Below are 26,074 nucleotides of genomic sequence, written 5' to 3' on the forward strand. Positions count from 1 at the left end.
GAAACAAAAAATGTTACATGAGAAGTGGGATAGGAATGACTAATTTAACACCCCCTAGCACTCCACATAGGGTGGTGTGTGCTGGTCCCACAAAGAGAAAGCCAAGTTAGACGGGGATCATCTTACTATTCTTGGGAATGGTATTTCACCCAAGAAAATGTAATTAACCATTGAGAGAAGTCCAAGGGACTTCTTAGTGGCACTGCACCTAAGGTGCTGTGTCACTATACCAGAAGCAGATGCCTATGGAGTTTGTCAGACTACATAAAACAGTAAAACGCACAAATCCCAGTCAGGATAAATACATGAGGGAGTGAGAAAAGTCACTGGATGGGTCTTCTATTCCAGTCGGTCATACTTTCTGGACAGCCCATCAGCATTTTGAAACACTTGGGAGGCTGATAGATCACCTTAACAATTTAGGATTTTCCCTCTTCATTTGCATTAACCATCTTAAGGTTTGGTGGTCAGTTTGAATGAGGAAAGTAGAACCATACAAGTATGGCCTAAACTTATTCAGTGGCAAAATAACTTGCGCTCTATGGTTGCCCACTTTGTTTCTGAGTCCTTCAGCTTTCTGCTGATGAAGTAAATAGGGTGTTCTCTGCCTTGCTCATCTAGTTGACTCATCTGCACCTATCCCTGTATTGGAAGCATCTGTCTATACAATGAAGGATTGGCTATAATTAGGAGCTCTCAAGACTGGAGCTTTGCAGAGGGCTTGTTTCAGCCTTTCACGTGCCTTGGCACACATCATTCCATTTGTCCTTGGGGAACTCTGGAGAGCAGATGACATTTAGGGGAGAAGCTATGGTCCCATAGTAATCTATAAAGTTCCTGTAGTACCCATTAAGCCCTAGGAAGGCTCTCACCTGGGTTTGAGTAGTGGGAGTGTCCCTGTCTTGTACAGCCTGTACTTTTCTAGGTAAGGGCCAAATCTAACCACCTCCTACCTCATTACCAAGGTAGACCACTTTGCTCTTACCAATTTGACATTTACTTGCCTTTATGGTCAGGTGGGCCTGTCCAAGATCCTGCAAAACATATCCAAGGTGATAAGGATGATCTTCCCAAGTGGGACTTGTGAGAAACCTGAAGGTATCTCCCTGGCTAAACTCTGGGGATCTGTCATCCCGGTGTCCAGGACACTGCTATCGCTATTGGATCCAGTTCCTGGGGGTGGACCAGTGAAGGAGGCTTAACTGGATGGGGGGGTCCTCGGGGAGTGGGAGTGGGAGTGGGACACGGACGGGTGAGACTCGGCATCCCCCTTCAACACCTTGTCCTCATCCTACTTTGTGGGAAATTAAACACCACTGCCCCCCACACCCTCTTTTCCAACTCAAACACTTTCTCACGACGCTAAAGAACAGACTAACACCAGAGCAGTTTACCTGACATGTCCCACTACAAGGCTATGGCAAAGTCAGGCAATTGATCAGAATCACACACGCTTGACGGCCCTTTCCCTTCCCCCACATTGCTAAAAGGTGGGGCAAGAGAGCACAGTACAAGCACGACAGACAGCACACCTTACTAAACACGGCAGTTCAAGAGAAGGAGAAAGGCAGCGGGCATCGAGAGGAAGGTGAGGAGAGAAGCGGCCTTGCCCTTTTCATCCCAGGCCCGCGGAACGTTCATGGAAAAGGACATACAACCTTGAACACAATAGCATAAGTGTCTTGCAGCAGATGTCGACGGTACCCGGGGCAAGCCTTTGCCGATGAGCAGGAGCGAGGGAAACTCCCACGACCATGGTACCGGCCTTGACGCCAGTGAAGCCGAAAACCAAGCAGTTCATCACAGTCGAGGGGAGAGCCGATAAGAACCAGGATGTGTTAAATGAGAATTGCAAAGTGGCAAGTTTGGACCAAGTTCAGTGGACTGGAAAGTATTAAGGGGAGACAAGCTGCTTAGGGAAACTGGCACTGCGTGGGTGCTAACTCGAGAGACTGGTCGATCCCCATCTGAGCGAAACTACATATACCATAGGGCCATAGGCGAGCCGCCAAAAGAGGTCAAAGTGGTCATGCAGGAGGTCTAGTAAAATCCCTGTACAATCGAAAGACTTTGATCTGCAAACTGAGTGGAAGCAAGGGAAGTGAATTCTGCATTGAGAGAAAGCAAGGGACGTGAATTCCGGAACACTTGAAAGTAAAGTGAAAATGGAATTTGTAAGAGTAAACCCGATTGAGGGATGCTGATAAGGGGGCAAGTCTAAAAGTCCCAGGAAACAATGTGTTGACAAGAGTGAACTTGCGCGAGGGATGTCCACTGGAACTTTTTAAAAAGACATTGAGCGAAGGAAAAACCATAGTGAACCCAGAGAAGGGAGGCTGAATGTAAAGAAGGGTCAGCGCCTGGAAGAGGGAGGACCTAGGGGTGAAAAATCCTCACCTAAAGTGGAACTAGGAAGACACCACTTTGATTTTGTTGAGAAACCTTTTGTTTTGTTACTTGAACACGTCAGGCCCTCGAAGGCAAGAGACTTACAAAGGAAACAAGACTTGGTCCTCGATGGCCCTGAGAGCTGCAATTGTGTGAGGGGTGGAGCTGTTACACAAAGTCCGTTAAGGAAAAGGAACTATTAATGATTCATGGAATAAGATTTGTGATGGGTCACCACCCGAGCGAGGGAGATCCAGTGGGGAAGACATCACCCAAAGGAAACCAGGAGAAGAGGAACTTTGTGTTTGTTACTTTACTGACCCTCGAAGGCAAGAGCCTTTTGTTGAACAGAGACTTGGCCGTCAAGGCTTCTGAGAAGTTGAAGCAGGAACTGTTGTCTCGTGCTGGGGAAAGCTCAAGAACTGTGCTGTGCTCAAAGATCCCAACACCATCCCGTGCTCCAAACATGGGGAAGGAAGGCCCAAGCCACTGCGTTCTGACATATTATTTGAGAACACTCCTTTCTTTCCTTGAAACCGATCCTCCACCTTTTTTGTATTAGTTGGAAGGTTTGGCAATAGGTTTCTTAGCATATGCCCTTTTTATTTGACACGACACCACTAGGACTGCCTTATTTTCATTTGATGGTTGACGCTTGCTCCCATCTTAGATTTAGGTTTAGATTAGGCGTTTTTCCAATCTACCTGTGACCTATGAGTTTGTAGCTGACAACTCCAATGAGGTCTCTTTGAAGACCAGTGTCCACACCCCCAGTGCTGTAGTCTTGACCAGAGTTGAGTGGATTCCACAATTTGTGTACCACTCCCTGTGGACTGTCTTGGGGGAGAGGGATGTGCTCCGGTACTGTAAGATTGCTACACCTCCTGCTTTTTGCCCCTCTAGTCACCCACATCCTGTTTTTTATTCCTCTAGATATCTCTGGGGATCCCTATATAATGGAAGAGGAAGATCCGGCTAAGAGCCGAGCCCAGGAGAGCTGTCTCTGGGAGCTGAAGGTGAGACTTCATAGCATCTCCATTGATATGAGTTTGATAAGTTGTGCTTCTTCCCTTTAGATCCACTTCATGCATGGCAATTCAGTTGTAATCCTCTTAGCACTTAACCACTGTTTTTCTGGACCTCTAGGCTCTGCAAAAACATTACCATCCAGATGTTTCCAAGGTGGCTTGTGTCCTCAATCGACCGCTGTCTGAGCAAGAGGATGACATATCTGACCTCCTGGAGATCTCGCCATCTGAGGCAAGTATTGTAGTATGCATAAGAGCATGGCTGATCATGGATGTGTTCAGTGCCCAACATTGGAGTTGTGGCATAAGGAGGAAAAGAGTTTTCTTTCCTTCAATATCTTTCCTGGTTTGCATACATTTATTTGAATTTGTGTGACCAAATGTTTGATCGAAGCCAGGATTCCGAACTGCTACCAGTGCCAATTTATGTTAAGGTAGTCTGCATAGTGTTGGCGAATTATGCTTCACTTCTTGGCCTGCAAGCAGTCTGCTTAGTGGATTTTCATTTTTTTAAAGCTTGAATTTTACCTTTCTGCATCCCTAATAGTGGGTAAAAGTATCTGGTGTGCTTCTCCAGTAAGGACTGTGAAACTGAAACCGTGTTTGCATAATGTTCTAATTCACTCCTCCAGGATATCGGGAATACCTTCTTTGGCTACTATCTAGCCATTCTGTGAGATGACTCACTAATCGAGGGTCTGCAACCTGCTGCTTTCCAAATATGTTGGCTAGCCCTTATAGGAGTGGTGTCCTAAACAGAGGGAGAGCCAAAAGGTTATAGACCTCTGTACTAGTTACTGTTGCCTGGTGTTAGATTTGTAGATCGTAAATTTGGGGTTCAGGAACATCAATCCAAGCAACGGTTGCTGTTTTATGCCAGATTCCCGAAGGGCAAAGGTGGCAGATTGGTCAAGGCTATTGTTTGGTAGATTTTTCTTTTCTATGCCAAATCTCCCCCAGCACTTTTTGCTGGACTTGTGGATTTTTTGTCTTTGTTCCTGGGTGAGTGGGAACCTTTTTCCCCACTTACCCAGTCTTTTACTCTGGCTGTAGGAGTCATTTATGCGTCGCTCCATATTTTATTTTTGGAGTCCTGCTTGCCTTCAGCTTTATAGGTATCTGTAATTAACTTTTGCAGCACACAGCACTTTTTTCTTAGTGTTGCTGTGGAGCCACTTTGGCTTCCCCTTTTCTTTTCCTCATGAGAACACGTGTTCCCAAGGGTAGGTTTTTAAAAAAATGTTCTACCTTTTTTGATATTGTGAGCTCCGCACACACCACCTTGTGTGGAGTGCTGAAGGGTTACACTTTCTCACTGCTCCTGTTACATTTCTGTTACATTGACAAGTATACCTGAATGACTGGTGGCAATGTCCTACCAACATTTGTGTAATTTGTACTAGCCGGCTGTGCTCACAGCCGTGGTAATAAACAGAAAGATCAACATTTACCCCAAATGGTGACTGTTTGCTTTTTTTTGCCATCTCTTGGTTGCTTGTCCTTTCTTGGTCCTTCTGCCTTGAAGGGTGGGTGAGGTCCTTCTCGTACTTTTGTTTTCAGCTGGAATCCTTGGCAAAGCAGGGGAGGTTACCGAAACTCTGCTGGGCTTTGTCTTCTAGCATTCCTGCCTGGAACCATTTCCAACTGGGAGGCTGGCTGTCGCCCCAAGTTTGAATGTGGCATGAATGCTCATTGGCTGGGTTCCTGGATAAGAGGCTGGATTCCTGGTGCAAAGACAGTCGACCACTGGAGCTAAATCCGAAGAGAAGACGCCTGCAGTTAGTTCCAGCGACCAGTGAAGCCTGCTGATTGACTTTAGCTGTGCTGACCCTTTCTCCCATGCGACAGAGGAGCTCCGAAGAAGGTGGCTCCTTCCCTTGGGCTGGTGGGCACAATCGGCCTTGAGGCGACCTGCATTTTGGGCCATCCCATGACGAGCTGTGATCTTCCTGGGCTGCAAACCGCCAATACCGTGGGACCTGCGACCATCGTGCAGTGCCTCGTCTTGTGAATATTGAATCCTCCTGAAACTTTGGTGGACTCCTAGTAGACCTCCAGAGACAGGATTCCGCTTACTGGATTCTGCTACTGAAGATGTCCCCTCTTCAAAGTGCTGACTGAGAGAGCATCCTGAATCAACCAGGTGACAACCGTTCATCTGGTATCCTGAAAAGGGCACCAATACCACAGAGCCGCGAGAAGCTACGAAGAATCTTTTGCTGGGAGCCTTTCCACTTAACTGCTGCTGCGAAAGCCCTTCCAGTATCTTTTCTTTCATCAGAAGACCAAGAATTTGGTGACAGGATCCTGCCGCAGCTGCATCATGAGGCTGTCCGCCTGCATCATTTGTATTTATTTTATTTGTATTGTGCACCTGGCCTGAGGGCATCTGGGCGCATTTCTTAAGGAGGGCACAATAGTGCAAGGTAACAAGGTACATAAAATAACAATAATTTACAACAATAGCAGAGTGCAATACTGAATACATAGTTACAAGGAGGCCAAAGAATTAGCCTGGGTAACATATTTGCCAAGGAGGCCCAGTTGCTAACGTATGAAAGTATATTCACAAGAAAATAACGAGAGATGGTTGTAGAAGATGCAGCAAATTTACATAAGAGACAAGAGTGTGGTCCTGATCAGTGAGCCGTGGTTTTGACTTTATTCTTAAACGCATGGTAAGAGGGTTTGGTTCGGAGTGTGAGAGGTAATGTGTTTCAGAGTTTTGCGGCAAGGACTGGGAAGCTAGATCCTCCTGCCTTCTGGAGCTTGAATCTGGGTACAACGAGTGAGTGGGCTTGAGCAGATCTTAAGCGTCTGTACGAAGTGCGGGCAGTGAAGCGGTTAGCAAGATAGATAGGTGCCTGGTTCACTTGGGATTTGTGAGTCAAAGCAAGAGTTTTGAGTGATATTCTTGAGGCAACAGGAAGCCAGTGTAGACTATGGCGCAAGTCAGAAATGTGGACTTTCTTAGGTATATTAAGGGCTGCCCTTATGGCATTATTCTGAGTAACTTGGAGCTTGTTGAGGTTTCTTTGGCTAGTACCTATATACAGGGCATTAAATCAATTTTGGCCATAACAAGAGTTCTGGCGAGGATGATGCAGTTCGTGGCTGTTAAGCACGGTCTACAAGCTGTTATAAGCTTACAGGTGTAGGCTGAAGCTGATACCACAGCTTTCGTTTTTCTTGTGATTGACAAGGTGGAATCAAGGTAGATGCCTAATGTTTTTGTAACATTAGAAATGTTAATGCTGTTTTTGTCATTAATGAAGGCTTTGAAGGCGAGGTCCAGTTTACGGAGTCTAGTGTGTGAGCCTAAAATAAGTAGCTCGGTTTTTTCATCATTTAGACACAGTCCATGATGTGCCATCCAAGCCTGGATGACTGAGTAAACATCATTGAGTGTTTTAGAGTCAATAGCATATTTGCCTGTGATAGGGATGAGTATCTGGGTGTCATCAGCATAATTGGTATAGGTGACACCCAGATAGTCAAGAATATTGAAGAGGGGCTCGGTAAATACATTGTATAGTGTTGGGGAAACACATGAGCCTTGTGGGACCCCGCACAGGACTGGTGATGGTTCAGCAGAAGTGGTAGGTGAAAAGACACACATGGTTCTGTTTGCTAAGAATGATCTGATCCAAGAGGTAGCTTCGTCTGAGAAGTGGGCAGCGGTTTTAAGGTGTTGGCACAAAATGTGGTGATTGACCAAATCGAAAGCTGCTGATGGGTCATGCAATAGAAGTAAGGCCAGCTTGCCTTTATCTTCAAGTCCTCAATTTGTGTTTAAGTCAATAAGGGCAGTTTCAGTTCTGTGTCTAGGACAGAAGCCCGATTGACGGAGACCAAGACGTTTGTTGGATTCAAGGTATGCCTGAATTCGTAGATAGGCTGCCCTGTCCAAAATTTTTAGGAGGAAGGGCACCCTGGTAATAGGTCTGTAATTGGCAGGGTTGCTAGGATCGAGGGTAGGTTTTTTGATTAGAAGGATGACCCAAGCAGCCTTGAGGTTGTCTGGGACAATCCCCGATTTAAAGGTGTTTATGAGGGCAGTAATAAAGGGGGCCAGCTCATGGACAGCCTCCTTAATGATGGGTGCTGGGCAGGAATCACCTTGACAGTTGGAAGGTTTGAGCTTTTTAATAATGTTCTCTACTTCCCAAGTGGAGAGTGGTGAGAAGCTGAATAGTTTGGCAGGATGTGGCGAGGTGGTGGTATTAAATGCAGAGTTGAGTACCGGTTCTGGGGCTAAACTAAATTTTTTAAATGTTGATTTTGCTTATATTGAAGAAACTTTGTCAAGAAGAACCTTCTGGATGTTGCTGCACCAGGATGAATCCTGGTTGCACTGGTCTAATGGGGCTATGGGCGACTCAAGTTCTTAAAGAATCTTAAAGAGCTCTTTAGTATTAGATTCAGCCAACAAGATATGATTGTTGTCGGCATCTTTTTTGGCAAGAAATATAGCTTCTTTGTAGTTAGACGATGCAGTGATCAAGGAGCTTTTCTTCGCGCCGGATGGGATACTTTTCCAATGCGCCTCAGCATTTCTTTTTGCTTTACGAAGGTCTGAGATGAGGTGTAAACAAAGAGTTCAGATGAGGACGTGGTTTTTGGTTTACGTAGTTATAATGGGGCAATGGTGTTTAGAGCTTTTAAGATGGTAAAGTTGAATGTGTCCACAAGGACAGCAGGGTCAGAATTAGATGACAAATTATTAAGAAGGGGGATGATTAAAGGGAGCAGTTTGTCCTTTGTGATGTCCTTCTTGTTACAAGTGGGAATAGCAGGTGCTATGTTTGTTTTAGTTCTTAGCAGTGATACTTTGATAGTGAAGATTATTTTGTAGTCGTCGGACCATAAAGATGGGGTTACTGACGATAAGTTGATTGTGCAGTTCAAGTCTGCAAGCCAATCAAGGGTTCTGCCCTTGTTATGAGTTGGTTACTGGATATGAGTGAAGCCTAGGTCTGTAAGGGAGTTGGCTAGGTCAAGGGCTATGGTGTCATTTGGGTCTTGGAAGCCGAGGTTGAAGTCTCCAAGTAATATAATTTGTGAGTTAGGCTTTGTGTTAGCCGCAAGGATAGTGGAAATGTCCTCCGTGAAGGAGGAGATGGGCCTAGGTGGCCTATAGATGAGGTGCATTAGAGCAGTATGGTTGGGCGAGATGGGTAGTTTGATAACAGTTAAGCAGAAGGGAATTGTACATGTGGAGTAGGTCTAAGGCCCAGGGAGCTTTTGAAAATTCTAGCAGTTCCACCACCTTTGGATTGGTTGGTACTCCTGTTGCATCTAATAATGGCATAGTTGTCTGGGATAGCGGGCCAGATGCAGCATGAAGCCATGTTTCTGTGATGGCCAGGAAGTCGAGGTCTTCCGTTGTAATGAAGTCAGCAATGTCAAGAGCGTGTGCTGGAAGGGACCTGGCATTGATTAGGGCACCTTTGATAGGTAGGCTACTATCGTGAGTGATTGGGACGATGTTGTGAGCAAGAGTCGTCGTGTCTATAACAAAGGTCTCATTGGTAGGAAGGTCCTGGTTAGATGTTAGTTTGCTATTGGTGCGTCGGTGTGAATGGTGGAATTTATGGGAAAATCTCGAGCCTAGGCTCTGATTTGAGGGGTGTGGCGCAAGTTAGGTTAGGCGTAGGTTTAGATGCAAAATGTTGTAACCAAAGGGCTGGTGAGTTCAGATATGGATTGAAGTCTGGCATGATAATTGTGGTATTGAGCACAGGGATGTGCGAGCACAGACTAGGCGTGGTTGGAGATAGTGGTGGGTGGTGGTAGGGGAGTAGGGTGTTGGTCGAAACGTTCAAGATAGCAATGTTCTGTGGAGTGTATTGTATCTGAGCAATGTTACTTACACACAGTCTGTCTAGAGTAGTGATGGGAGTAGGCTAAATGGCTAGTAGTATATATATAGTAGCAGGATGAGAGTAAGGTATGACACGGTACGCCTACACATTGTAATATGAAAGGCAGGTGTGGGTGAATGCTCTGAGGAGGGCGAGCAGAGACGAGGGGCAATGAAACAGGTCAACGTCCCACTGATGGGAGTTATAAAGTAACTCAGTGTCGTCTATTTCTGAGGATAGGGATGTAAGCTGAAGCGCAAATGTCAGCTTAGATGGGTCAACGCTAATGTTTTGTTTGCTGAGTCTGCCTAAGGTTCTACTAAATGCTAATGTTGAAGTTTAGCAGAGGTGCATGTTGGCCCATAGATGCAGGATATTGTGATGAGTAGCAATTAACTATTTCTTTTTATTTATTTATTTTTTTATTTTAATTTAGCTGTAAAATGCAGCCTTTCAAAATGATGTACATTACAAAAATACATTACAAAATACAAAAATATGTTATACACAAAAATGAATTAAAAAATACATGTTGTTACATTAAGAAGACGTGCAGTTTGACAAAAATGTAAAGGCCGAATTAGTTCATTTCATTGCATAAAACCACTTATTTTATGGTCAATTACTTAACCAATTATGTCACTTTAAAATCAAAATTATGTCACTTTAATATTAAAATTAATAGTATCAGTTTGATTCAACAGGGCTAATGATTCAATAAACACAACACTTGCGATGTTCATTTTAGCAGATTGACTGTTAAACAGAATATTCCAGAAAGTGTCCTCGCTTAACCTGAGATTATTCTCAAACAGATGTTTAAACATTTTGCATCTTTGTTGTAATAGAGCAGGACATTCAGAGATTGGATGTTTTAGTGTCTCTATAGCTGACGGTACAAGACGAAATCTACAGTTGGCATTAAATGTGTTATTTCTCATGAATCGCACTTCATTCGTTTGACAAATATTCAATCTTATTCTCATATATGTATACCTAGATTTGGAATCGGGAAACTTTGTTAGATAGTTTTCAATTACATGAAGTTTTTCGATTGCAAAAGCTTGTTGTTTAAACACTCGTAATTTTGTGCATGCCTCGAGTTTTTATCCAGTCATACAACTCATGTTTCATTTTTGCCCTCTTGGGATTGTTAGTGAGTAAATCATCATCAATACCGGACATTTCCATCAATGCTTTCACCCATTTTCGCCATTTCAAGATTTTAGGGTTCAATGATTCCAACATGTATCTTCCCATTGTATACATTATTCCATTTTCTCTGACAACCCTTAGATATTTTCGATATAACGTCAATACTTTCCATGTATAAATTGCATATAGTGAGACTAAACCCAATTCGTGTCGTATTAGGCACATGGATGTAGACATTGGGAGGCCACAAATTCTTTTCCAATAGCGACCCTCAAATCTAGCCAGACACTCTCTAAGATGATCTCTCTAGTTTCTGCTCCATAAGTTATTATGGGTGTAACTTTTTGCTTATAGAAAGTAATACTTGGGAGTAGCGAGAATTTGCCAAATTTGGCTTGTATTATTTTTGACTGGGCTATACCAGTGTTAACCTTGGTTTCAATTTCACAATAATATGGTTTATCCTGTTGGTTATTGCTAATTGTCACTCCCAAGTACTTGTATTCAGAGATGATTCCTATATTAACTTTCTGGATTTGCCATTCTCTAATTTTAGAGATTTTGTTTTTCTTTGGCTCAAGTATCATAATTTTACACTTATCTTGGTTGATTGTTAGTAAGTTTGCATCGACATAATTGCTTAAGCTACATAAGAGTGCTTGCAAGCCCCCTGGTGTCTTAGCTAATAGCACTAAATCATCAGCATAGAATAACCAGGGGACTGCATGACCTCCCAAACGGGGAGCATCCGATATGATTTTCAGAAAATCTGGTTGCACCGCCGACATGAAGAAATTAAACAGGGTGCTTGCCAATATGCATCCTTGCTTTAGCCTCCGGAATGTTTCAATTGGGTCTGACAAGGTACCGTCTAGGGCCAATCTGATTTGTACTGTAGTTTTAGAATGTAATTCATTAATCCAGAATGTGATATAATTCGGGCACTTCGCTTTCTGCAGCTTCTTGATTAACAATTTTCTACATACTGAATCGAAAGCAGCTGGAAGTCAATAAAGGCCATGTAGACAGCCTGCCCTTTCTGATGTTCCTGTTTCTTTAGGACCTCCAAAATATGAAGGTTGATAGCTGTCCCCATCCCTGGCATGAAGCCAGTTTGATTTGGGTCTCTAATTCCAGCACCATTTAGCCATTTGTTAATATCTCTTAATAATAATCATTCAAAAACTTTGCCAGGTATATCCAAAAGAGATATAGGTCGATAATTCTTAGGATTTTGATTGTTCGCCTTCTTATGGATTGGTATAGTGATGGATTTCCTCCAGGAATCGGGGATGGACTGAGTTAGCACAATTTGGCTAAAAATGGTAACTAGAATTTGTGCCCATGCAGTAGGATTTTTTTTTTATCATAAAGTTGGACAGTCCATCAGGGCCCGGAGCGCGAGATGTAGACAATTTCGAGATGAACAGTAAGATGTCATCAATGTCAAAGACTAGATCCTCTATTTTACTTGATTCAGAAGTAACTTGATGTCTGGTGGTCATGGTGTCAGCATACAAGGTTTTATAGTAGGCAGACCATACTTCTTGGGAAATTGGATTCATTTAGTTCACCATTTGAATTTTCGTTTGAGTCTGTTTTAGAAGCGACCATATTTTAGCTGAATTCTTCTCTTGGAGATGATTTAGCATGACCTCTGCGTCTCGTTGATACATTAGGGCTTTCCTTGCTCTTAACCAATTCTCATGTTTACATTTTAATGTATTCAATTGGCGTATGCAGTCAAGAGAGTTTTCCTTTATGATTTTCCTTCTATCAGCTGTATACCAAGTTTTATAAGTAGCTACTTCATGGTCAAATGTATGCAGAGTTCTAAACTTTCTGCTATTGTGTTCAATTCTCTTGGTCCTAAAGATCTGCATTTCTTCAACATAGGAAGAACAAGTGTTAGAACCGTAATGTGTATCATCATGCTGGGAACCGTTTAGTGTTTCGCAAAAAAGTTGTAGGGAGACAGGAGTCCAATAAAATCTATTTTGTGCCGAATTGGTCGTTAAATTACAAGCTACAGATGAGTCATATGATTTGTCATCTACAAGCCAGGACCATTTTATGGATTGAATATCATGGTCACTTATTTTCTGAGGTATGATTCAGAATTCATTTATATGGTTGAACAGATCTCAGTTTACGAAGTGTAGTCAATTGTTGCAGTTTGTAAACCTCTATGCCAAGTGCTGTTAGATGGCATGTCACCTTTTTTTGCTCCATTTAACATTAAGAACTGACGTTCCAGCATATAAGCATTCCATCTTTTAGCTATCGGCGTCAGAGGTTTCCCCACTTGGGTTAAGCATGTTAAATTCAAATCGCCAGTTAGAATTACATGATTGTAGGTCTGATCTATTATTGTTAGATTTAATGCTTCATCCATGGCATCAAAGAAATCAGAATCAGATATTGCAGAGTGATTCCAATAGACGTTTAACAACCCAATGTCAGATGACTTCAATTTTATCCTTACCAATTGCAGAAAGCTGTTGGGAGAGAACCAAGGCTCAATTTGCATGTTAGGGGATCATTTTATGGCCACCATTAAACCTGCCATGGGTCTACCTCTGACTGGCACAATGGCAGGAGTCAATATTATAACATGATTATCCCACACTGGAGCGATGGACAGCCATATTTCCTGGAAATCCAGAATGTCATATTTCGACAGTAAGCTATCTTTAGACTTAGTAAGCTGCTTAAAGCCTCTTGTATTCCAGGAGGCTAACGCTAAAGTTTTTGGATTTTGGACTAGTTAGTTGTTGTTCATTCTCTCTCCTCCAGCATTTGACCATTCAAACTTGGAACATTTATCTGTGAGTTATAACTTTGACCTTTCTGAAATACATTTAGTTTGGGCACACACTGGTTTCTGGAAATAGGTGGTTGTTGATTCCACAGGGGCTGGATTTATCAGGATAAAGCCCAATTCATAGAGATCATCTCGCTTCCCATACTGCATTTTTAACAAAGTTAGATTTCATCCATATCTTTATCATAGACAGGTCATTACTGTGAGGGAATTCTATCTGGTCTATATCACTCAAACTTATTTCTTCAAGAGCATGTACCTCAGCAAATATGTTCATTACAGATTGCCTATTCAGGTCAAAACTTTGACAGGGCTGAGGTCGACACTGCATCATTAGGCAGTTTGTATTCGCATCTCTCAATGGAATTCGGTACCCAGCTTTAGTTGTGTAGTGTGCTTTGGGCTGTGGTGGATTATTAGATTGTCTTATGGTGTTGCTCACCGGTGTATGTCCTCCCCCCCCCCCCACTCATGTCATTTCCCATTGAACTCTTTCATATTTACTTGAGCAATAATTTTTTTTAAGGATTGCTCTATTTCCGATTTCCATTCGGACATGTGCATAAATTTATCCTGATTCTGTTTTGTAGAGTCATAGCATTCCTCCCTCTTGTTGTCATGTTCGGCTTCCTCCCTTATTGGCTGGATCTCCGTACTGTTAGGGCCACCCTTTATTTGATTTGGTAGTCTAATTGTTGCATCAACTGCTTCACTGCTACTCACCCCACAGGGTTGCTCTTTTACACTATTGTCAATTTCAACTTCTCCAGCATGGGGTCTGGCATGGATTCACATGCTCATGAATATTCCCCGTCGTCAGGCTGGGAATCCTCGGTAAAGAAAAAACCAGTATCAGTTTCGTTTCTGATCTGTCTTTCGTAGTAATAACCAATCACTGGTCTCTGCGTCATACTGACCACAGCCAATGACTGCCCTCTACCTAAGCACCGCCTCTGGCAGCCATCTTCAGATTTTTACCGCACGTTCATGTGTTGGGATCCTCGTGCTATTGCTCTCGAGCGTTAGTGCTATTTTTTTCACGTTTTTTCTCAAAAACTTCGTTTTTTCGGTCAAAAGAGCCTCAAGCTCCACCGACTCTCTATCCGATCAACGGGGACCCGTGTCGGATTCGTCTGCGCCCCTCAAGGGTGAAGATTCGTCGAGCTACGCTTTTGGAGGACTCCAGAAGTTTCTCAGGCCCGGTCATGGCCCAGGAGAAGGGAAGCTCGACGCCCGGAAAGCTGTTCAGGGTCTGCCCTGGATGCCAGCTGCAGAACGTCTTCAAGGAGGACGAACACTCCTTTTGTCTCTACTGCCTACATGAGGACAAGACGCACGTGGAGAAGGACTGTGCGTTTTGCGGCAACATGTCGGAGCGGACCATGAAGGACCGCCATCAACGTCTCGCCAACTGGCTAGAAGGGAAGAGCCCGTCCGGCGAGAAGAAGAAGAAGAAATCTGAGCGGTCTTCTAAGACCTTTGAGGACGCCCCGGCGACGGGGGTCCAACATAAGGCCAAGCACTGCGAGTCCGCTGGCACCGGGAGCGCCGAACGGTCGGGCTCTACGGGCGCCAGGCAGGGCGCACCCTCCCCGGCACCATCAACCACGAGCCAATGCTCTGGGTCGGGTAAGAGGAAGGCCGAGCACCCGGCGAAGCTCCTGGAGAGGCCCCGGTCGAGCTCGAAGGCCCCATCGGAGGGGGAGCGAGGCGGTGTCCCCCCCCTCAAGGATAAGGCGGTGAGCGCACCTAAGGTGGTGAAGGCCTTAATCCATCCGGCCAAGCCCTCTATCGAAACTGTCGCGGCGGCCCTGGCTCAGCCTGTGCAGGCTACACCAGTGGTGGCGACCTCGGGGCTCAGTCTCCCTGCCACCTCGGAGGTAGTCCTCTTTTGTGCCCATCGATAGGACCCCCGTGAAATCCCCCGTGGGGAAGAAAAAGGGGGGGCAGGGCGTCGTCGTAGATTCGGCCTCAACCTCGGAGGAGGAGCTGGTCGAAGTCTTAAGCCACGGCCTGGGCGTGGAAGAAGACCGACCCGTCGGGATGGATCCCGACGCAGGTGACGACGGGGCCCCTGATCGCCCGTCGGATTCCCCTCTGCCAGCGCCGCGAGACAACTCGGCGGCCATTTTGTTGGCTATACAGTCCTTATGCTCAGAGATAAGGACGAGACTACCGTTGCCGACGGAACCTCTCCCGTCGGGGGACCCAGAACCGGGACCTTCTGGTGTTCCCCCTACCAAGAAAAGAAGGATCCACCCTCCGCCTCCTTTTCAGCCGTCGCGCCCCTTCCAGCCCTCCTCCCCGTCCACCCGAGGGGATGATACGGGGACTGACACGGCAGCGACGGGTACGGACGACGAGGTATACGACGAGGATGTACCGTCGTCGCCTCCCACCAGGGCTTCTCCGCCCGACGAGATTGGATCGTTCCACTCCATGATCTCCAGGGCATCCGAGCTTTTTCAACTCTGCCCTGAGGAGAAGAAGAAGGAAGGTTTCCTTTATCAGCGGCGCGAGGCCAAGAGGAAGACGGTCCTCAGTGCCTCTATTGGACGACATTTGGGATGAGGGCCTCACCCTCCTCAAGAACCCTTCCACGACACCAGCTAGAAGAGACCGGTACGAGAAGAAGTACCGGGTCCCGGACACGGCCCCCCTGTGCCTCCGGGCGCAGCCTACCCCGGACTCTGTCGTCTCTGCGGCGGCCAGGAAGAAAGCGGGGGGGGGGTGCGGCCTCCACATCGACTTCCCCACCGGACGGTGAGGGAAAGAAATTGGACGCTATGGGACGCAGAGTCATCTCGTCTGCGGCGACGACGATTAAAGCGGCCAACGCCTTGGCTATCGTGGCCCGCTACGACAGGGAGCTCTGGTACAAACTGGCTCCCCTGCTGGACTTCCTGCCGGACGACAAGAGGACAGAGGCCCTGGAGATCCTGCAGGAAGGTGAGGTGGCTTCGGACCACGCCATCACCGTTGCGACGGACATCGCCGACACTGGGTTCCGCCAGTTGGGCAACGGCGTTTGCCTTAGGCGGCGTGGATGGCTCAAGGCTACGGACTTCCGTCAAGACGTTCAGACCAGAGTCCTGGACATGCCCTTCGATGGGAACAACCTGTTTGGCAAAACAGTGGACGATTCCCTTCAGGCCATTAAAGCGGACACTGAGACGGCCCGGGCCCTGGGAGTTCTGCAACAACGACGGACGCCCTTTTGGAGCAGCGGAGGCAAGGGCGCCTCCAAAGGTTCCGGCGGCGGTTTCTCCACCTACCGTCAAGCGGCCCGCTCGTCGTCTCAGGAGGCCTACAGAGGACGAGGCAAGTCTGGCGGACCCCGCCGTCGTCGCCAAGGAGGTCAAGGCGGCAAAGCCTCGTCCAAGCAGGATTGAACCGGCCGTGGGGTCGGGCCCCCACCGAAGCACCCCGGTGGGAGGCCGGCTGGCGAGCTTCGTCAGCGTGTGGGAGTCCATCTCCACCGACCTTTGGGTGCTGGACGCCTTGGCCCGGGGCCACGCGCTCGAGTTTCAAAGAAAGTGTCCGCGCGTCCCCCCCGTGGCCAGGAAAGAACTTCACGTCCCTCAACTTCTCCTGGAGGTAAAGGCGATGCTCAGGAAGGGCGCCATCGAACTCGTCCCAAAGAGGCTTCGGGGCTCCGGAGTGTACTCGAGATACTTCCTCGTGAAGAAGAAGACGGGGGGATGGCGCCCCATCCTAGACCTGCGACGTCTGAACGAGTTCATCAAGGCGCAAAAGTTCCGGATGGTCACCCTCCAGCACGTCCTGGGTCAGCTGGAGGAAGGAGACTTCCTGTCGTCGTTGGATTTGGAGGATGCCTACTTCCATATTCCCATCCTAAAGGGGCACCGAAAATTCCTCAGGTTTGTGGTCCAAGGGCGTCATTACCAGTTCAAAGCCCTCCCCTTCGGTCTACGGTCGGCACCCAGGGTGTTCACCAAGTGCCTCGCACCGGTGGCGGCGCAGCTGCGCCGCGAGGGGATCCACGTCTACCCCTACCTGGACGACTGGCTCATCCGAGCCAAGACGAGGGAGCTCGCCGTGGTTCACACGGCAAGGACCGTCCAACTTCTCACGGACCTGGGATTCTCCGTGAACTACGCCAAATCCCACCTGGTACCCGCGCAAGACGCTCTGTTTCTGGGAGCGAGGCTCAACACAGTGTCCCTTCTGGCCTCCCCGTCGGAGGAGAGGACCAGGACCATCCTGGGCAAGGTGCAGCGGATGTTGGTGGCCGACGCGGCCAAGTTGAGGTCCATCAAGTCCCTCCTCGGAATGATGTCTTCCTGCATCTACCTCATTCCCATGTGCAGGCTCCGGATGCGCCCGTTGCAGGAGTTCCTGGACGCGCGCTGGATCCAAACGACGGGCAGCTTCGAGGAAAGGATCACACTCGACGAGAGTTTCCGACGAGCGATCCGGTGGTGGGGCACCCGCGCGCATCTGACGGCGGGCATGGACTTCCAGACCCCAGCCCACCAGGAGACAGTGACCACGGATGCCTCCCTGGAAGGGTGGGGAGCGCACACCGAAAATCTGCACGCAAGGGGCCTTTGGCTCCCGACGGAGAAATCCTTACCTATCAACGTCCTTGAGCTCCGTGCAGTGTTTTGGGCCATCAGGTCCGTCCTTCCGTCCCTCAAGGGCAAGGTGGTGAGGATCTTCACCGACAACACCACCACCATGTTTTACATCAGAAAACAGGGCGGAACCAGGTCCCCAGCACTGTCCAAGGAGGCGCAGGACCTGTGGCATTGGGCAGTCGCCCAAGGGATGTTTCTGGTGCCGTTTCATCTGGCAGGGATAAAAAACACCATCGCCGACTCACTCAGCAGGGAGCTGCGCTCGTGCCACGAGTGGGAACTACGGCAGGATCTAGTGGATCGCCTCTTCCGACGGTGGGGCACACCCCAGATCGACCTGTTCGCGACGGCGACGAACTCCAAGTGCCGGAGGTTCGCCAGCAGGTTTCCCCAGGCGAGGAGCATGGGTGATGCTTTCTCGTTCCCCTGGGAGGGCCTGTTCCTCTACGCGTTCCCTCCTTTGCCACTGCTAATCCGGCTCGTCAACCAGCTCAAGAGGTCACGGTGCAGGATGATCCTCGTCGCACCTGCGTGGCCGAGGCAGATATGGTTCCCGGACCTTCTGGACTTGTCAGCGTCCCCGCCAATCAAGCTGCCGGTGGACGCGGATCTGCTCTCCAGGGAAGGAGGCGCCATCCTCCACCACGACCCGAAATCGCTGAACTTGCAGGCCTGGCTCCTGCAGCGCTAGAGTTTGGCGGATACGACATACCGGCCGACTGCAGAGAGGTTCTTGCAAAGGCCAGGGCGTCCTCGACTCTTAAATGCTACGGACACAAATGGAAGAGGTTCTCTGTCTGGTGCCACGCACAGAAGATTAACCCTCTACGGATTACGGCTCCCCAAGTTCTGCCGTACCTGCTGACGCTGGCCAAAGCTGGACTGGCACACGCGTCCAAGATTCATCTTGCTGCGATCTCCCGATACACCAGAACCACGGGACGGACGTCCTTGTGGTCTCATCGTCTGGTGAAAGAGTTCATGAAGGGACTGTTCAGATCGTTCCCGCCGGTGAAGGCTCCGGCCCCGGCGTGGGAGCTCAACGTGGTGCTGACCAAGCTCATGGGACCTCCGTTCGAGCCTCTGCACTCGGCCCCGTTGAAGTTTCTGTCGTGGAAGACAGCGTTTCTTGTGGCCATCACCTCCGCACGACGGGTGGGAGAGATCCAGGCCCTTTCCTGCAAGGCCCCGTACTTGACTTTTCACGACACGAGGGTAGTGCTCAGGACGCACCCCTCCTTCATGCCCAAGGTACCGTCGGACTTCCATCTCAACGAACCCTTGGTGTTGCCTGTATTCTTCCCGTCGCCTTTGTCGCCGGCTGAGAGGACTTTGCACTCGCTGGATGTGGCTAGAGCGCTGAAGTTCTACGTGGACCGCACGAAGTGTTTTCGGAAGACGTCACAACTCTTTGTGAACTTTGGACCTGTCAATCAGGGGAAGGCTCTCTCGAAGGCTTCCATTTCCAGATGGCTCTCCGGCTGTATCATGTACTGTCATCGGTTGGCAAACCGACCGCTGCCTGGCCGTCCGAGAGCCCATTCCACCAGAGCGATCGCAGCTACCACGGCGTTCCTTTCTGGTGTGCCCCTGCTGGACATATGCAGGGCTGCTACGTGGAGGTCGACGCACACCTTCACGAAGTTCTACTGCATCGATCGGGATTCCAGGGAGGAGTCCAGGGTCGGCCAAGCAGTGCTGCGCAACCTGTTCGCCTGAGGTGAGCCTGGTGAGGAGGTAAGATGCTTAATGTTGAGTTTGATGCAATGCTTAATGTTGAGCCTTTGCCACCTCCCGTGGTTGTGCATGTGTGTACTGCTATGTATTCTTTATTCATGAGCATGTGAATCCATGCCAGACCCCATGCTGGAGAAGGAACAAGTTACTTACCTGTAACTGTTGTTCTCCAGCATGGGTCTGGCATGGATTCACATGCGAACCCTCCCGCCTACCCCTCTGCGGCTCTTCACTTGGTCATACTGCCACTTCACGTGCTTCCAAATCTGAAGATGGCTGCCAGAGGCGGTGCTTAGGTAGAGGGCAGTCATTGGCTGTGGTCAGTATGACGCAGAGACCAGTGATTGGTTATTACTACGAAAGACAGATCAGAAACGAAACTGATACTGGTTTTTTCTTTACCGAGGATTCCCAGCCTGACGACGGGGAATATTCATGAGCATGTGAATCCATGCCAGACCCATGCTGGAGAACAACAGTTACAGGTAAGTAACTTGTTCCTTCCTTTTGCTGATCAGCTAATTGAATTGTTCAAGGGTTCATATTCTGAGGGCATAATTTGCATCAGTCGTCCTTGGCTCGCTTTTTGGGATATCACTTTCCGATATTTATTTGCGATAGCCGTGCGAGCTACAGCTGCAGCAATTAACTATTACGTTAGATATAGTGAGGAAATGCTATGCACAACATCAATATTCCTATGGTAAACACAGATTTTAGGTGACATCACGGCAAGAGGTTGTGATACAAAAGTCTAAATACACGTGATCAGGCACTAATAACAGTTAATTGTGGTGAGCAGCCAATTATTGCACACATTAGGAAACCCAGTATACCAATATGGCATGGGAGGCGCTTATAAGGCCTGCTGGGTGGTTTCCCGGACTGATAATCAATGAGAAACAGTTAACAAGATAAGTAAGGGTTGGACAAGCTATAGCAGATATTAGCGGAGTAGAAGGCATTAATCTAGTGGTCAGTAAGAGCGGATCATCTTCTTCACTGCTTACTTAGAGACTGGGGTGGTGACTTGAGTGTTCGCCCATACACACTCGAACCAGGTCTAACGCCTGCATGCCTAGGGAGCCTTTTACGAAGTCCCTGAACCATTTCCCCAAGAAAGAGGTAACATTTGGATTTGTGCCTGGCTAACTAGCCATGAAGTAGGACGTCTTTCCTGGCAGCTCCTGGTGATCCACAATCGATCCTCGCATTAAACATGCATATTGTCATTTGAAAACCCTGTCAACAGAGGAGAGAGCGTTGGAAGGTGCACTGCAGAGATTCTCCAAACTACGTGAGTGAAATACTGCAGGATCCGGAGATAACTATGTCAGGAGCCACAGCATATCGCTAACAAAGAAAACAAAATGGCGTACCCGGACTTCAGAGGGCCCGCCGGCAACTTTATATCAAGTAAGAAGCCTTGTCCTGCAAAATAGACAAACGCAGAAGCTGAGCACGGTCTGTTATTTCGGCGCCCCTAGAGATCGAGGACCGCGGAGCAGTGCAGCTCTAGGACCCGACAAAGGAGAGAGCGCGGCAGAGGCAGTCATCGGACGGGGCACCGGATGACTTGCGTATGTGGTGGAAATAAGTTCCACAATGGACATTTTGCAGCACTGAATGGCACGGACCCTCTGTGAGGCCATTGGATCACGCACGCGTGTCCAACCACACGGCCGCAATAAAAGAAACAGGAGAAACACAGCTGAGAAGCAGCCATCCACTATAAAGCCTGATTACATTGAGACCTGCCCTTGCATGCGCATCATCAAGGAACCCCGAACGAACGAACGAAGCAAGGTAGGGCAGTGTCGGTGCACAAAGTGACTGAGACAGTGTGAGCCACTAACGTATGGGCTAATTGTGCACATATTGTGGCGGCCCCCGGGTGGCAGGAACACGCAGTGCGCAGGGCGCTGAGGAGTGGAGTGGAGCTGAGCAGTGAGCAGTGCCTCTGGTGCTGGAGCGCAGGATGGCCGGGGGGGGGTTGGGCTGCAGTGGCAGGCGCTGCACTGAAGGTGCAGGGCAGTGCTCCACAAGCCGAGGAATGGAGCGAGTGAAGAGGCCTGCAACATTGAAGCATAAGTGGCCAGGAAGAACTGGGCCATATGCGCACGGGCCAAGCAGGAAGCGTATAGCCGTGCCCTGCAAAGAACGAAAACGGGCAACAGCACACACTGGAGGAAGATGCCCGAATAGAGGTGGATGCAGGCTGTGCTGGCACAATGGCAGAGAAGAGTGCAGCATAAGGGGAATAATAGTGGCGTACAACTCACAATCAGTGGACATGGGAATGAATGGTAGACGCTTCTCTAGCACAACGGACTGAGCGGCATGGATAGTGCCACACACTGCTGTCAGAAGACAAGCAATAACATAGGCGGCACCCCCCCCCTGCACCGGGAGCTAGACTGTCATGGTACGGCGGGGCAGGGGTTCCCATAGCAAGGCTCCGCAAAAATTGCAAGTGCACAGACATGCTCGCATAACTTGAGTTGGGGCGGAAGCACCCCCATACCGGTGGGGAGCACACGCAAGTACGGAGGACGCTGCGCTCAGCGATAACTGCCATTTAAAGGAATGGCAGCCAAAGCACCCAAATCCAAGGGGAAACAACCCTCCATTGAGGAATTTGCTAGGACACCACAAGCGTCGGGAGCAAGTAGTGGGGGACGCCAGGGCACTAATGCATCGGAGAAGACAGCACCCCAAGACCAACAAGTGCTAGCTGCCATCGCTGAACTGAAGTTATCGCTGGGAAACCAGATAGACCCAGCACTATCGGACATGAGGACAGCGCTCAAGTTCAATATTGATGCAGTAGTTGTGGATGTCAACCTGCTGCGGCAAGATATGAGGGCACTATCAGAGCACACGGGAACACTGGAAAAGGAGGTGAAAAGCAACAGGACCCTGGTCACTACCCATACAAAAGATATCCACGTGCTGCAACAGCAAGTGCGCAACTTGGAGTCCAGAGCAGAGGAAGCGGAAGGGCGCGCTCGAAGAAATAACGTGCGCATAATAAAACTCCCAGAAGGAGAGGAGGGCGCTGACCCGACCAATTATGTGGAAACTATGCTGCTACAGGAGATCACGGGCGGATCGCTGAGCCAAGGGAGGGGGGGGGTAGTTGTGGGATTTGGAGTGTTTATAGTTAGAAGGGTGTTGAGGGGATTGGAGGGAGGGAATGGGAGGGGGAACGGGAAAGTTGAGTTGGGGAAGTGGGAGAGGGGAACGAGCTTATATTTGCACACAGCAGTTAGATGGTGGAAGGGCAAAGCGAGCCAGAAGCGAGTTAAGATATGGACAAGTGATGGGGGACCTTAAGATAGTAACCTGGAATGTCAGGGGACTCAACAATTATCTGAAAAGGAACAAGGTTCATGTTGTACTTGAAGAGGCAGAAAATTGATATAGCCTTGCTGCAGGAAACCCACCTTACGAAAGAAAAACAAGAAGTGATAAAGAGAAAATGGAAAGGGACCGTTATAGGGGCAATGTATTCGGCATATGCCAGAGGGGTGATTACTTGGATAGCGCCACATGTACCCTTTTAGTTATTGCAGCACATAGCAGAAGCAGATGGGAGAATGGTGGGGATACAAGGGATGGTGGAAAATAGGGAGTTGTGCATTATAAAAACGTATGGCCCGAATCAAGACACAGCGGCATACTTTAAGGCTCTGTATGGAAATATTAGCCCATATCTAGGAGGCGCGATTGTCTGGGGAGGTGATTTCAACTGCACACTGGACCCCAGGGTGGATAGGTCAGATAATAAGCAGGATAGGCCCACTCCGGCAGCCAGAGTGCTGCGGACCCTGTTAGGCGACCTTCAGTTAGAAGACGTATGGAGAATGCACCACCCCAACGATAGACATTATTCGCACTACTCTGCTCCGCAGAACCTATATACCAGATTAGAATATATGTTCGCCCATTCTGAACTTACCGGGGAGATGGGACCCTCACTTTATACTCTGAGCTCACTATCAGACCACTCACCGTTGCTCCTGAAGTGGCAATACCAGCCCCTAAACCCAAGATTCCAACGTGGCGGCTTAGAGCCGAAGCATTAAAAGACACCGAGCTCAGGGGGGATCTGAGAGAGGAGATAATTTAATATTTTGAGAAAAATACCGTAGCGTAGACTCGGAGTGCACCCTGTGGGAGGCATTCAAAGTAGTGGTAAGGGGGGGCAGTGATACAAAATCCAAAGGGCTCCAAGGGGACATAGTAAAAGAGCTGCAAAAAACAGAAAGCAAATTAGAATCAATGATGAACAAAAGGGATGCCACCCAGGAAGACGCAGAAACCATGAGTCAATTGCAACAAGAATGTGGAGGATACCGGGAGAGACTATGTAACCTAAATTACAAGAAGTACATAGAAAGGCAACATGCTGGAAGAGATAAGCCGGGAAGGCTGTTAGCATGGCTATACAAGCAAGAGAGACCCAGACCTACGATAAGGGAGATAAGGGAAGATAGTGGGCAAATACTAGACACCCAAGAGAGTGTGAACAAGGGATTCCAGAAATTCTACCAACTCTTATACGCAGATGCAAGTGGAGTGGAGGAGAGAGGGAGATGAAAGATACTGGAAGACATTGGGTTACCTAAATTGAGTATAGAAGAGAAAGAGACCCTGGAGGCCCCCATTACATTAGAAAAGTTGGAATTGGTGATTAGACAGTTGCCCACCGGCAAAGCCCCGGGAACAGATCGGCTCCCTAGCGAATTTTATAAAACGTATAAATCGGAGGTGCTACCCCGTCATTGGCGATGCCAAATGAAGCGTTTGATGTTGGGAGGCTACCAGAATCACTGAGAAAAGCAACGATTATCCCGCTTCTTAAGCCAAATAAGCCTAGTACAGATTGTGAGTCATACAGACCAATATCCATGCTAAATTAAGACAGCAAACTACTCACAATGGTGCTGGCAAATAGGCTTGGTCGGGTTATAAATAAATTGATACACCATGATCGGACTGGTTATGTTCCGGCGAGAAGTATAGCCGATAACCATAGGCGGCTTCACTGTGTCATTGAGCGGACAGAAAGAGATGCAAACGAAGTGGCAATGGTCTCGCTAGATGCGGTAAAAGCCTTCGACTCAGTGAAGGAATATGGAATGGGGCCCGGTTATTTGAGATGGGTGACGCTACTGTATAGCTCGCTGATAGCTAGAGTCAAGACAGGAGCGATTATCTCGGATAAGTAGCAACTCAGTAGGGGCACCAGACAAGGCTGCCCCTGGTCCCCGATGGTGTATATTCTAGCACTGCAGCCTTTAGCGATATATCTAAGGCAACAATATGAAGAGATGGGAGTGCACACTAGAGAAGGGCCACACCTCATATCACTATATGCGGATGACCTGCTGCTTTACCTCCGATACCCGGAGGAAAATCTGCAATATATCCTAGAAGTGATGGAACGATTTGCAACATTCTCCGGTATTGCGGTTAACCCCAGGAAGCCGAGCATTTTCCCCTTGGGAATTTACAGGGGCATTATGCTAGACAAACTGGCAGTACTACAAATACAGTGGAAAATTAGCACTTTCCGATACCTGGGTATAGATATTTACAATGAGATGGAAGACAAACATAAATATAATACGGAGACAGCAGTAGCTAATATTGGAAACAGCATGAAGTTCTGGGCTAAACTCCCCTTAGCCATGATGGGGAAGAGTAGCACTGCTTAAAATGGTGGTCTTGCCTAGATTATTGCACTTTTTTGTGAACATCCCATATTTGCCACCCAAACGTTTTTTCGGTAAACTACATAGCTTATGTAGAGGGTTCATCTGGCACAACTCCAGAAACAGGGTAGCCTTATGGAAACTACAAAACGCGTACGAGAAAGGGGGAATAAAACTGTTTAACTTTGAGATATACCATCTGGCGGGGCAGATACAGTATGTAGCCAAGTGGCTGAGTGAAGAGACAACAGCAGAGTCCAGACTGCTGAGGGCTGAATGTGCACCCTTCTTTCTGAAAGAACTAATATGGCTGCCTAGATCAGAGCTGAAAGGACAACCAAAACTGTTAGAACTAGGGTGGAAAATGTGGCATAAGGCATGCCAGATTATGGAGAACCCGTCACCGTGCTCCCCCCAAGCACCGCTTGTAGCACTAAGGGGAGTAGACTAGCAACTAAGGAAAACAATACGCAGGCATTGGGAACCGATGGGCATAGCAACAATGGGGGATGTGTGGCGGGAAGGGAGGACACTGGAATTCACAACATTAATTGAGGAAACTGGAGTGCACCCTGGGCAATATATTACCCACACCAGAGTGTTAAGCCAGATAAAAACCACGTGGTCAGAAGTAGTATTAGAGGACCAACCAGATCCGGTCATAGACACAATGTACGACATCTCGGAGGGAGGGCACGAGGGGTCCCGGATATATGAACTTTTAATGTCCAAGGTGGGGGAGGAGGTGACCCAGCTG

The 26,074-nt window shown here is 48.1% G+C and overlaps 1 protein-coding gene across 1 annotated transcript in view; it reads left to right on the top strand.

Annotated features, from left to right (window-relative positions):
• Positions 1-26,074, top strand: part of NOC4L (nucleolar complex associated 4 homolog) — a 255,328-nt gene that overhangs the window by 200,581 nt on the left and 28,673 nt on the right. The window contains exons 13-14 of the mRNA XM_069619985.1: positions 3,322-3,404; positions 3,535-3,648. Of these exons, the coding sequence (XP_069476086.1) occupies positions 3,322-3,404; positions 3,535-3,648 (197 nt within the window). The remainder of the gene's footprint in view (positions 1-3,321; positions 3,405-3,534; positions 3,649-26,074) is intronic.

The sequence above is a fragment of the Ambystoma mexicanum genome, chromosome 10, assembly GCF_040938575.1.
Source record: "Ambystoma mexicanum isolate Mex_15411 chromosome 10, UKY_AmexF1_1, whole genome shotgun sequence".
NCBI classification, from domain to species: domain Eukaryota; kingdom Metazoa; phylum Chordata; class Amphibia; order Caudata; family Ambystomatidae; genus Ambystoma; species Ambystoma mexicanum.